This window comes from Rhodnius prolixus, unplaced genomic scaffold, assembly GCF_049639745.1.
Source record: "Rhodnius prolixus isolate KJV_2025 unplaced genomic scaffold, Rpr scaffold_1, whole genome shotgun sequence".
NCBI classification, from domain to species: domain Eukaryota; kingdom Metazoa; phylum Arthropoda; class Insecta; order Hemiptera; family Reduviidae; genus Rhodnius; species Rhodnius prolixus.
Window position 1 is genome coordinate 7263766 of NW_027411581.1, and position 14123 is coordinate 7277888.

The 14123-nt window shown below is 33.2% G+C and overlaps 2 protein-coding genes and 1 long non-coding RNA gene across 5 annotated transcripts in view; 2 read left to right on the forward strand and 1 right to left on the reverse strand.

Moving 5' to 3' along the window:
• Positions 1 to 580: 580 nt before the first annotated feature.
• LOC141453649 (uncharacterized) lies at positions 581 to 6176 on the forward strand. Its single transcript, XM_074127124.1, has 3 exons — positions 581 to 665; positions 4964 to 5004; positions 5867 to 6176. The coding sequence occupies exons 1-3, from the start codon at positions 632 to 634 to the stop codon at positions 6158 to 6160; spliced, it is 369 nt and encodes a 122-aa protein (XP_073983225.1). The 5' UTR covers positions 581 to 631; the 3' UTR covers positions 6161 to 6176.
• LOC141453662 (uncharacterized) overlaps positions 3940 to 14123 on the reverse strand; it is a 354403-nt gene continuing 344219 nt past the window's right edge. The window contains exon 2 of the long non-coding RNA XR_012458114.1: positions 3940 to 4598. This is a non-coding gene — a long non-coding RNA (uncharacterized lncRNA). The remainder of the gene's footprint in view (positions 4599 to 14123) is intronic.
• The window catches only part of LOC141453629 (uncharacterized), a 64455-nt gene continuing 61450 nt past the window's right edge, over positions 11119 to 14123 (forward strand). For all 3 annotated transcript variants that reach the window (XM_074127075.1, XM_074127081.1, XM_074127077.1), the window contains exon 1: positions 11119 to 11419. The gene's annotated coding sequence lies outside the window, so the exon portion shown is untranslated. The remainder of the gene's footprint in view (positions 11420 to 14123) is intronic.

The following is a 14123-nucleotide window of genomic DNA, read 5'->3' on the forward strand; positions in this document are numbered from 1 at the left end:
TCAAAATACCACCAAAAATTCCAGTCCCAATATGCTCCCTCTTCTCATTCATCAGATTATTATGTAATCTTTAACACTTACAACAGAAATCACACTACTTGTGATGCGAGCAAAATATATAATTTAAACGATGCATTAGTTTTGGAGATTAATCGCAGCTAGTTCCTATCTTTTGGCTATCTCAAGAACATTACAGAAGAAAGTTGACAATAAGAAGTTTTTGAAAGTATGCAAATATTTTTTATTTTATTTTTTTTATTATAAATGAATTTATTTACAGCCAACCGGAAATTCATTTGCATAAATTATACGAGAGAATATTGTTTGCATTGCGGCTGATACAAACTGGTGTTTTAGCATGCTTAACATAATTTATGATGCACATAATTTTAATGCGTCTGTTAAACATTTTAGAATTTTTTTTTTTTAAATTATATATTCATTCTAAATTAACAATAGTCTTTATTAGATTATATTTTCAAGTTAAATACATTGTAAAGAATTTCAAGTGATAACCAAATTACATATGTTCTTTTTAATTTCCCATTCATCAAATCCCCTACACTAATGCACGTATATAAAGAGCCCAATTCGTGCCTTGTTAACCCAGTCATTCATAACTTCTTCCATCATGAAATACATTATTGTAATTTTCACCGTAGTTCGTGAGTAAATAATTAGTTTTTCTTCATTGTTAGATTTAAGAATACAATAGATAATTCCTACTTCAAAAAGTGCCTTGAAGTCGAATCTCAAATTCAATATTTACCGAAAGATTTACTCGACGAAGCTCGAGCTCTCGATTGCGTCTAGATTCCTCTGAGGATTGCTTGCTAAAATCAAAGGCATCCTGCAATTTTCTAATCCACTAATCTTATCTTTCTGAGCGTTTTTTTTTTAGTGAAAACGACACAGACTACTACTTATTCAATTCGTGCAAGTGTTCCCCGGACGGGTGTCCTTGGGTCTGTTTTCTACACTATACACCGCTGATTCCAATCCTCTTTTTTTGTGTTTACTTTGCTGATAACACGGCAATACTCTTTCCCCACAAAGACCTGGTCCTTGCCTTCAATGTCACATAGAATCGCTAGGATCTTGGCTAAAGAAATGGCGAATTCATCTAAAGTTGAACCATCTTACCTGAGCGAAACTGCTCTTCTCATAAAAAAAAATTATGTTCAATAACCTGGACTAACCTAGAATCCACATACTTGACTTAAATGAAAAGAACTAAACAGACGATTCAAACTTCTCTCTAGACTTCTCGCCAAACGATCGAAACTCTCAGTGAACAATAAACGACTTATGATAGTCAAACCTGTCATGGAATGGAACTTTGGGGCTCAGCCCGAATCTATATCTACAGAATCCAACACTCCGTCGAATCGCTAATGTTCCTTACTTTGAACTTAGATCTCCTTATTCTCTTGAGTTTCTGAAACTGCATGATCCTGCTACGCTATGTTCCTCGCCTCAGATTCCTTCACATCCTAACGCTCTAGTTTCCCAACTTACTGCATTGCTCGATAACCACCTAGACGGTGGTCATGCGATCTTCTTAATGAAGTAAGTGTGATGCTGTGCTTTGGGAGTTTCATTGGGTGAATTCTCCCCTCATGTTACTCATGTATTTATATGTATCAGCTTTACAGTGGTTGTAAAAATAAATTAAGTTAAAAAAAGTTACTTACTTAAGAGCACCATTTTGAAAAAACAATATTTTTCTAACTGAGCGTACATCCATAAAATGGGATGCATTCCCGGTGGAAATGCAAATTGGAAAATTTGGCATCATCGCAATACCATATTTGCCAAGTAAAATGGATATAGCTTGATTTTATTCGGGATTTTGTTTGCTTAAAATTTCTTCTTCTTTTTTCGCTTCCTTCAGAAGTCTCAGAAAATTCTATGTTTATGAACCAAAAAATGGTTTTAATTACAGATTTTGTCCTCCAATCCGTTTCTAACATAACTAAGCGAAAAATTACAATAATTTTAAAGTTTATATATGCTAATACCTAATTACTAACTTCAACTATCGTGGAAGCTCTATTGTGAATTAAAACTGTCCGGTAGGACAGTTGTATAAGGGTTGATCATCAAAAACTGCACGAAAAAGTGTAACGTTGAAAAACACCCAACTTTGACAATTTTTTTCTCTTTTTCTATAAAAGATAAAATTCCCAAATTTTCTTTAAATTATAGGGCAAGTCCTCCTTTATAACTGTAATTTTTTTGTCAAAACCCAGATTTAATATATTACGAGAAAAAAGTTACTGAAAATGAGCAAAAACGGCATTTTCAAAAATTGGTCTTGTTCTTGTTGTTGTTGTTGTTGTTGTTGTTCTTCTTCTTGTTGTTACCTTTTTTGTAAACAACGTAGCGCCTAAACGCGTGAACCGATTTTCATGAATGAGGTGTCATTCGATTCGGAATTTTATGTAGATGTGCCTTTTGGGGGTCTCGACGCTGTACATCGAATGGCGGAGGAGTTAGCCCCATATATGTGAGGCCCCTTCTCAAAATTATTATTACTAATAACTCTGAAAATGTTAACCCGATTTTAATAAAATTTGGCAGGATGAAAGGTTTAGGGCACTCCTACGTAACATTTAAACGACGTTCTGCTCTTACCCTTATTAGGGGGAAGTATGGTAATCGTTTCAAATTATCGAAACGTGAACCGATTTTCATGAATGAAGTGTCATTCGAATCGAAATTTTGTACAGATTTGCACTTTAAAAGTCTCGTTACTATGACTCATAAGGAGGGGAGTTTGCCCCACCCAAGTAAGGCCTTTTCTGATACTATTATTACCAATATTTCTATTACGCTTAGTTCGATTTGGATAAAATTTACCACGAAGAAGTGGTTAAAGCTCCTCTACGTGGCTGTGAAGTGCCACCATGCTCTTACACCTACTAAGAGGAAGTACTGCAATCGTTAAAATTATCAATGAGTGAACCTATTTACATCAATGAATTCGATTCAAAATATTTGCCTTTTAGGGAGAAGTACTGTAATCGCTGTTTATTTTTCTTACTCCTCTTAAAAGGAAGTACTGAAATCGCTTTTTAATTTTGCTATTTACGTACAAATACCTTCCTATTTTATTCAAAACGCTTTCTCTAAAAAATTGTTATTGAGGATGGTTTGGGGGACCGCAACTATAATCATTCTTTAAAAAGATCGCTCCAGTGGTAGTTACGGTTCGGACTTAACACCTTTTTAGGTTATAATGGTAGAATTTATTATTCCAAATTTTAATAAAATCTGTAAAGCAGATATGTAACTTTGCAAAACAGACAAAAAGGAAAATCTATCCAAAAAGTCCAAAAATCTCCTTAACAAAAACTTACAGTTTAAAATGTTAAGTATAAGGGTTGATTAAACGCCAAAAGGTACACAAATCAGCAAGTACCCAACATTTCATTAATACTTCATTAATATTTAAGTAATTTTACTGCATTAAATTTCATTTATTTTTTTGAATTTATTAGAGGTCACAGACCCTTATGCTGGCCAGTTCATTTATAATTTTTTTTTTTATTGATTTAAATCGCGTCAACATTTGAGGTTATTGGCGCCCGGAGTTTTTTTCAGTGCACTGCCGGCCTCCGGACAGTGTTCTCTCGTTACAGACAACACTGTCCATCACCGGCCAGTGAGCTGTAAGAAGCTCTTAGGAAGAGAAAATCTAAGGGTCAGCAGCTGGATTCGAACCCGGAACCTCCACGTGGGAATCCAATACGCTAACCGCATAGCTAATCCCTTCCCTTAGTTCATTCATAATATTTTATTTTTTGTTATAATTATGATAAAATGTATATTATATCTTCGTAATTAAATAGGTACTTTATTATAGCTTTATTCCAAATTATTCTTCTGATTTATCTTTATTAGGCCCTTTATTCTGAGTAGTCACATATACATGCATGTTAAAATAGAAAAAGACAAAGTTAGAGTCGGCTACTGTTTAAATTTGAATCACGGATTTAAAACAATATTTCAGTCTAGAATTCTTCTTACCGAAGTATTTGTGAGTACAAATAACGCATAGGTAATATCCAGTAAATTATTCAACAATAATTATTCATTTCTCAATTGTAATTTAATGTAGTCCCTCTAATTTTACTTATAGTAGGTAAAATACTGGTATAATTAGCTGTCATAAAAATATGCATATCTTATATTCCAAATATATAACACTGCGGTAAGAATACCTAGATTGAGAATTGAAGAAAACTATATTATTTGCGATAAAGCCAGATTAATTATTACCTATTATTAAAAACGCTTGACTACTAAATAAAGTAACAATTGCTTTAATCGAATTACGAACTTAAACCGAAGATTTTTATTTAAAAATAAAAATAAATAAATAAAATAAACAAAATCATTGATGAATGTTGGTGCAAGCATTTTTGAAAAAAGTTTTTGAATTTTTTAACCTCATATTTTTTTTTTATAAAGTTTTTTTTTTTTAACCTGTGATTAATAGTTTGTTGATTAGATATTACAGTCAATCTAAGAAATAGTGTTCTATTTGAACAAATATTTTGTAGACGAAAATGGCCAGCATGAGGGTCTGTGACCTCTAATAAATTCAAAAAAATAAATGAAATTTAATGCAGTAAAATTACTTAAATATTAATGAAGTATTAATGAAATGTTGGGTACTTGCTGATTTGTGTACCTTTTGGCGTTTAATCAACCCTTATACTTAACATTTTAAACTGTAAGTTTTTGTTAAGGAGTATTGTGTAAGGGATGAGAAGTGTGAGAGAAAGTGTTGTTCACGTTGTTAGGCTAGGATACCCGCAGGGACGCCGAAATTCCTAAAGAAGTGGCCAGTCCACTTCCCCCTACAGGGTCACAGGGTACTAAGATAATAAAAACAAACTTTTATTGAAAGAATCACTAATTCATTGTCGTTTGTTTTAAAATTTACTACGATTAGTTCCTGTGGTAATGCCAAGTGACGGAGCAGCAGATAGCATGGTAAGTAAATTAAAAATATTTTATTATTAACTTCTGTTATTTATGATTTCAAAATTCCTCTTAAATTTTCCATAATTTTTAGAGACTTCCACGGCGGCCTCCATTTCCATCAAAACGTTTTAGTTTTTGCACACTCGGCGATTACTTGGAAGTTTCAATCCAAACTGATTCCATCTTTTTCCAATATTATTAATTTCTATCCCTTCTAGCTACTAGTTCAAAGCAGTCGACTTTTTTTGTTTTGTTTGTTGGCTGAAGATCTTGAAAAATTCTTTTAATATTTTGGCTAATGATGTAAGCTTTCTTCAGTGGCTCAGTTCTGGATATAAAGTACTATATGTATAATGTAGTAAAACTCTGTACAGGTTGAAATCACGTGAAGTTCTCCTCCTTTTGTTACTACCAACTTGATCGAGTTTTGAATATACGGTTTTACACTTGTTTTCAGTAATTTACACCGTTCTTCAATTAATAAATTGAATCAGGATATTTTAAGAAAATATAAAATCTCTAAGACAAGTCTTCGATGTTCTTAGAGCTTCTTAAAACTGACTGGATAGTTACCAGAAGTTGAAAGGATACAAAACCCTTATTAGCAATCTTCCAGATTTTCTTAATTTAGGGGAGCCAAGTTTTAGCAGGAGCTTTTGTATAGATTCCAAAGATGGTTGCCTTTGACTACCGACTTTGAGAGTGTTAACAGATAATTGGTAGATTTGAAACCTAAATTCTTCCATTTAATTTGTTTATTACTATTTATTATTAGAATATAGTAGAACCCTAGGTTTAAACCTGAGGGAACTCCAAGAATATTTGAAGTTTACTAATTTAAATAAACTTAACAAATGATTAACCTTTACAGGTACATTATCACCAGAAATTCCAAAGATCAACTCCAGAAGAGGCTGAAGCAATCAGTGAATTCTGCAGCCAGTTTCAACCAACTCAAGAAGAGATACTTCATTCCCAAGGAAACCTAGAAGAAATGAGCTCTGGCTGTGATGGGATATGTTCTTATTGTAAAAATTGTCCAGCAAATTGTTACAATAGAATACTAAGAGCGTGTAAAAATTATTTAAATGATTCATATTATTTTGATGTTAGATCTACAACAAGGCATGCCTGCCAAACATTTGTAGAGAAAAAGAATCATTAAAATATTTCTTGCAGATAGAGAAAATTGGGCTGAAAGCATCATTTTTTATTGCATATAATTTGTTTTTTTATAAACTTTTAACCCTGGTAGCACTTGAGTGAAACTGTTAGCACTTCTAGCAGCCGCTAGATCGTGCGAGCTGTCAGTTTCATATACATTCCTTGCATTTTTTTTAACTTATTTATTGTAATTTATTTTTTCTGTCAGCTAGTAATGAAATTAAAATTTTTCTTTTAAACTGAACGAATAGAGGCCAATACTTAATAGAATGATTACTTTTAGAAAAAAAACAAATTGAATTCAGAATTAAGATTGAGCATTAAAAGTACCAGAAATTTATTTCAGAACATTGGGCATTGTTATACAATTTAAATTATTACACATCTCACTTTATTCTTTTAGTCGTAAAAAATTGTGAATGTTTTTGAAATTAGCTACACCGTCTAAACAGTTGTTTTTTGTTTTTTTTGAACTTCTGTGAAAAAAGACTTGAGCCTAATGATGTGCATCACCAAAACCACCATAACCATGTGGATGCGAAGAACCATATGCGTGTCCATGTTTACCATGCTTTATATCATATTGAAATTTATGTCCATGTTTATGAGCTAAAACATAAAATAAGTTAGTTTTGAGATCATGATTTTGGGTCAAATTTTAATTTCTAATAAACTTCCAGATTTGCTGGAATAACTGCACAAATATATGTTTTTGTTTGGAGATTTTATTTATTAATTTATTTTAAATAGTAATTTCGGTACCATTACTTCTTTTATAGGAATAATTATTTGGGAACTTGTTTAAGTTTGTTACAACGTTCAGTTCTTTCTTAAGTTTCCACTTTCTTATTCGCCTATTAAGAGAGAGTTCCGATATCGTGCGATATTTCATAAATTGAATTTCCCACGGAATTACATGTATTAAGTTGTTCTGAATTTAAGTAACAAACTCAGGTCATGAAAATAGCTCGAAAACAGATTAAATTTCTGACCAAAAGAGTGGCAGCAGTATCAAATTCATTAACCTCAAAATTTCCTTCATTTTCAGAGGATGAAATCAGTAAACTTAAACGGGGTGTAAACATAAAAGGCCAAAAATTACATCAAATTTTCTAAAATTAACGATGCAAGAAAATTTCATACTTTTTTTTTTTTTGACAAATCTTGTTTGTCTCAAATAGCACAATGCATTTTTTTTTACGCTACCGGTTGCACCTCTCTCTAGTCAGAAATTGGCCATTTCAATGTCAAATGAATGTTAAGCTTCAAGAGTTAGTTTTTAGACCATAAGCATTGGCGTACTTAAAAAAGGCTTTAAGGCTGTCTACACAAAATATTTTTAGAGGAACTAAATTTTAGCACCATAATGATCCAGCTTTTGACAGATTAATGATTTTTTTCTGAATAAAAAAACAAAATCAAATAGTTGAATATGATCTACGTCTCTCTCTCTTCGCCCAAGTTGGGAGTAATGATTACAAAAGAAAAACTGAATACGTTATCTTTTTATTTTCTTTTTTATTTCTTCTTGTTTCTTTTATGTAGGGAAATTGAAAACTGTTTAGATTTTTTACTAAATTAAAATTTTTCAGGGAGATCCTACACAGTGAAATATCTTTCAACACGTATATGTCATCGCTATGACATTAGCTTAACATGTACTGCTATTATGGCTATTGGTGTGCAACCAATTATAATCGTAATAAATAAAGTGATTTTTTTACAGATGATACAGTTACTTACAGATGAGAACATGACTTGTCCCGTGATCATAGTCCAGTCCCTTGGCCATGACAGCCGACAGCGCCAAGAGGGTGAACAATGTGATGGCAAAGAGGAATTTCTGTTTAACAGGATATGTGCTATCAATCTTCCTTAATTACTGATTGCAACCAAAGAGAATTAAAAATGGTAAAATAAAGGAATTCTCCTCTTAACTTCTCTAAACCTGAGCGTCTCAATTGTTAAAAATACGAATCCATATTACTGCAATAATACAGTCTTTAAAGTAGTTTTCCCCCATAAACAATTGCCTTCCCCTTCTAAGCCTTCAAGAAAGAGCTAATCAGTATTTAATAAGTAATCAGAAGAAGTGAATAAGAGTTCAGACATCAAGAAGCTTAAGGGTAGGACATTGAGGAAGGTGTAGAATTGTGAATGAAGGGTAAAAGTACCTAGGAAGGAGTTAAATGAAGACTGCAGACCCAAACTCAGATGGCTTGTTGCTGTGAACGATGATGCAGAGAGCTGCCGCAACAAACAGGAACTTCTGTAAAAGGCTTATTGAAGAGGCCAGGACCTCTTCCAAGAGAGGTTGAGCGACACAAATACAGGAGAAGCCTTAATAACCTATGTAAATAATCCCAATAAAATTAAAAAAGGAAATCTGTAATGAAAATGCTCTAAACCCAACTAAGTTCACCTAAGATTCCCAGCAATGAGGTCGAATTGGATTAAAGCTGCTTTGAGGGCATCCTGACAAAAGTTCTGAGTCGAAGAATCTAGTTTCTTCAAAACCTAAATGTAGGGAGATGGACTTTTTTTTTGTCTGTCTCATAGACTCTTCTTACTTCTACTCTTCTGAAACCACAATGCATGTGGATCAAGGCGCCTGTGAGAGATTGATGTAAGACCCAACCCCAATATCAACTTTCGAGCTTTAGACTGCCGACAGTGCACCGAAATCATTCTCGAGATCATTCTAAAGAAATGTCTTCTGCTTGGTATCCGGAAGTAAGTAATACCCACTTGCCGTGCTGAAAGATGTCATCTTTACTATTTCCCCATTTCTTCTGTCAATTTACTGTTCAACTTTCTAGCACTTTTAACATACAATTTACAAAAAAAAATTAACGAAAAGAATTTTACAGAAAAAATAGACTCTAAAAAAAAACTTACCATGTTGATAGTTGGGCTAATACTGAGTTTAAAATAAGTTTGCTCGCAGATAATATATATATGGTTGGTCGGTAATTCTCATTACTGTTTTTAACCTCAAATTGAGACTTTTTTTTATAGTTACAATTATTCATTTAAATATTTTGATTGCAATATATTATTGGCATTGTTCAATGGACCTGTTAACTGTGACCAAAAGCAGATATTTCTTAATGAAATGTGCAATTAATTTAGTAGAACAAAGATAAAGTTATTGCAGGTTTTTTTGTTTTTTTTTAAGTTACATTGATTGCAACTTTATTAAGCTGAACCAAGCTTATAAAGCTTAGATTTTTCTTAGGAGATAGATGTTTTTAAACTATTTTCTCTTACTGAACATTTAAGAGAAAGGGAAAGTAAAGCGATCATATTCTAGAGTGAAATTTGGCATGAATTACTTTTATTTTCCATTCACAAATAGCTGAGGCTTTTTCTTTAAGTTGGCAGGCAATCCGGATCAAATCCATGTTTGAAGTGAATGTATTCTTCAGATGAACCATAACTATTGATATTTTCAGAAATAGAATTAAATCTCGAATTTAAAGTAAACAAAAGAGATGATTATTTAAACATTGTTAAAAATAACAGCCACTTTTCTAGAGATGAAATTAACATCTTTGTTGTTGGTCAAATATATTTTAAGCACCAATAATAATAGAAACACTAACGCAAATTTGTAACCAAGTTAATGTGGAATGCTCACATTGCCAATTGTTTGCCATAAGTGCTGCGTAACAGATAAGAGGTAATCTTTCATGAGGCTTTTGGCTGCAATGGAGCAGATTGTACGGTGAGTCCACTCGCGACACCTGAAGTAGGTGATTCGGATTCGAGGTCTACCAAAAAAGTAAGCAGAGCCATCCTAGTGAAGCTAGGGGCTTCTCTGGCATGAGGAGAGTCGGGTATTAAAATACCACTAATCCATTTTGATTCTAAGTGTAGAATCAAACGTTGCAGTGGCAACGGATTATGGAGTCATAGCAACCGATGAAAACCCTCCAGAATCTGCATACCAGCAAGTCAGCAAGTTTAGAGCGGTACGGAAGCATAAGTGGAGTCGAAAACGCTACACAAACTGATTAATATCTACCTCTGATAATGGGCAAAAGTCCGAAACCTTTCAGGAATACCAGTAACATGCTTGCTACGACAGATAAAACCAAAATCCTCTTGTGGCATCACATCCTTGGCTTCCTAAAGATGATAACGTTCCTCCTCTAAGTTGGTAGCCAAGGCCATCTCTGTGCTAGGCCGAGAACTTTTCATGTTTTCCAATTAGATGTAGCCTTATTCATAATGCATTGTTAGCAACTGATAAATATTCATTTGAGATTTAATTCTATTTCTGGAAATATCAATAGTTATGGTTCATCTAAAGAATACATTCACTTCAAACATGGATGTGATCCGAATTGCCTGCCAACTTAAAGAAAAAGCCAAATTTGTGAATGGAAAATAAGAGTAATTCATGCCAAATTTCACTCTAGAATATGATCGCTTTACTTTCCCTTTCTCTTAAATGTTCAGTAAGAGAAAATAGTTTAAAAACATCTATCTCCTAAGAAAAATCTAAGCTTTATAAGCTTGGTTCAGCTTAATAAAATTGCAATCAATGTAACTTAAAAAAAAAAAAACCTGCAATAACTTTATCTTTGTTCTACTAAATTAATATCTAAGGATCAGAGAAATGTCGATACTTCAAAACCTTTTTTATCGATTTCTTCTTTCGATTCAAAGCAATAATTAAAATTGCAAAACAGTTTCTCATTATTCTTCAGAAATGCACAATGAAATGTTTACCCCTCCCCCCCAAATTACGATTTCAATAATGATTATTACAAAAAGTAGATTGGAAATTTTGTAATCCATAGTTTGTGTGTGTGTTTTTTTTTTTAATAAAGCTAGTAATATGTAAGATAATTGACCACAAATCATTATTCGCTGTTTAGTTTTCTATTTTGGGACAGTAACGGGAAATATGTAGTCTCTATATTGCTACAAAATATGTTGTCACCACTGATATACATTATGTTGTGATAGTTTTTGTTGTTTTTGCATACATCGCCAAAGATTGATTAAATTTCAGCTGAAAATTTTATTTATTCGGCCTTTAGTAAAATTACTTTCACATTTTGATGCTCAGAAAAAGTGATCCAGTTAATTGGAATGCTCATATTGCCAATTGTTTGCCATAAGTGCTGCGTAACAGACAAGAGGTAATCTTTCATGAGGCTTGGCTGTGATGGAGCAGATTGTTCGCCGAAGCAGTGAGTCCATTCGCGACACCTGGAGTAGGTGATTCGGATTCGAGATCTACCAAAAAGTAAGCAGAACTATTCTAGTGAAGTTAGGGGCTTCTCTGGCGTGAGGAGAGTCGTTGCGGGACCTTTTTCTTGCAGCAGCCATTCCTATAACATCGGCTTATTTATATCTATTTCTGTGAGCAATTTAGTATTTTCCTTCAATTATATTTGTATGAATCATTAATATGAATAAAATAATAATTTAGCAAATGTTGAATTCTTCCCACATTTTGTAAATAATATTTTGTGCGTGTGTTTTTACCTTCAAGATAACTACTTAGAACTTTACGTCACTCTCCTGTTCAAGACTATTGCGTATATTAATTAATACTCTCATTAATCTGGAGCCTTAAGGGGGTCTATATAGACCACTTTGGTGACCTCTGCCTTAAAGGATATTCCATTATGCTCTGACTGCTTGGGATGTGGGAATATCAGGTTCAAGTTATCTGTTCAAGATAGCTGTTACAACCTAAACTCATTAGTCATTTTTTTTTATCCGTGTAAATTTTATTTTAAGAAGTAGTCAACTATTTAGTAGAAACTCAGAGTTGGAAAAAAATAATTAATTCAAAGAATAAAGCCAGGTCAAAAAACCCAGGAACAGTGGCTGATTCGCACTCAAATTTTCAAGCGATAAAACGCTGCGTTATCTCGTTTTGCTGATCACCTTTCATCTCTTTTTAAACGGCCTTTTCGTGAGCAGTTTTAAAAGAGATTGGTCATGTAATTACACCCACACAATGTGGAGTAATAAGAAAAATGACAACAACCACGAGCTAAAGGTGATTTCGTGTTCACCTTAAAAATGATTGGCCAATCCGTTCATTTTTATAGTGTCACGAAGAATAAATGATAAGTTACAAACTGTCAGCGGGTCTTAAAAGAGAAAGTAAGTTGCAGGAATATATGTATAATATATTTTTTTTAAAAGTGTTAACTTCTTTATAAAGTTATTATTGGTAACAACCATCTTCGGGAAAGAACATTGCCATATGTACCAGTTATAGAATACACTTTTCTCTACAATTAGGTAAAGAATTCATTTAACTTGGAACAATAGGAACAGAAATATAGAGGTTTGAAATTTGAACCATTTGCTAAACCTCTAAAATTTAACCTTCTATATCTCAATATCTATTATCTACCTTTAAGGAAAGCTCAAATTTAGCAATAATAGCATAGCATACGTCGTACTGATACCTATCTTTAAAAAGATAATCTCAGCCTGTAACAGCTGTCACCAGGTTATACCTTGATCAAATCTTTACTTTACGTACCACCGCATTCTGCATCAAATTAAATTCTAAGTACAATCTATCATGGAATATGTAATTATTTTCCTGACGGGTAATAAAGGACTTTCACGAACAGAATCATTTCTGAGAAGACGCTTTTCCTCTAAAAAACTTGGAAAAGTCAACTTGACTTTAGTTAGTCTAATGTTCGATACCTTTATTCTCGCCTTTCAGCGGCTAGTTAACAAAAAAATCCCTAGAAGTGGTTACTAGCTGTTTCGTGAAAGCCATTTTTCGACCTAAATCACTTTATTTTGTTTCTGAGGTCCCTGAGAGCCTGTCCAAGATGAATAGCCGAAGACGAGTCGATTTATTTTCATCCTATAATTTCAAGTCAATATTCTTATATAATTTGATCGGGGACTTACCATATCGTTCTCTTGTTAAGACATCATCTGTAGATTTCAGTTTAACATAAGCAATTTGCTATACATTTTTCGTATAGAATTTTAGAAAAAAAGATGTGTTTTCAAAAACCGGAAACGATTCAGACATGAGGATTAAAAATAATTTTTTTGAGATTGCACAGGCTTTTTATAAGAAACCTTATTAAAGCTGTACTTATCAAGATGTGAGTGATAATCAGTTTGTCTATCTCTAATTATTATTAGAGAGAGATAGTATTTGTAAGTTTACGAGTATACTGTTATTTACTTAGCGCTGTAATTTCCAAAATATGTGATATAATTTCATCTCAATCTATCTCTTTTTCTTTTCAATCAATAAGGCTCTCAAATCTTTTAAAATATTCTTTAATTTATTCTCTTTTAATGAAAGTTTGAACGTGTATTGGTGTCCATGAATTTCAGTCCAGTGTGTGGATTCCAAGTTAGTCTTTTCCATGTTTAATCCAAGAAAGCGAACGCTGTCAAAAGTAGGAAGGAAGGTGTTATATGAATTTAACAGCGGGACAGGAGAAGTGACGAAACGGTGAAAGCTTACTTTGACGAAGCTGTCCTCATTCCAAACTTTGTTTATTCCACACTTTATTCAATCCAAATAAGATATTGTACCTGATAGTGAAGTAAAATGTTGAGTAATGCCCATTTTTTCAGGCAGGCTTTACATCCAAGTATCAAATTAGGTGTCGTGGACGGAAGCGACTTGCAGACATACTTTACTGCAAAATTTCTCATATTAACCATTAATGGTATAGACTGGGAATATAGCCTAGTACCGCAATACATCTTAGCTTTGCGGGTCTAGCCTCTAACCGCTCAGCTATCGTGGCGCCTAGCAAACATACTTTACTGCAAAATTTCTCATATTAACCATTAAAGGTATAACCGGACAGTGAGCTGTAAGAAGCTCCTAGGAAGAGAAAATCTAAGGGTCAGCTGCTGGATTCGAACCCGGGACCTCCGCGTGGGAGTCCAGTATGCTAACCTCATAGCTAATCCCTTCCCTTATTAATATTATTATTATT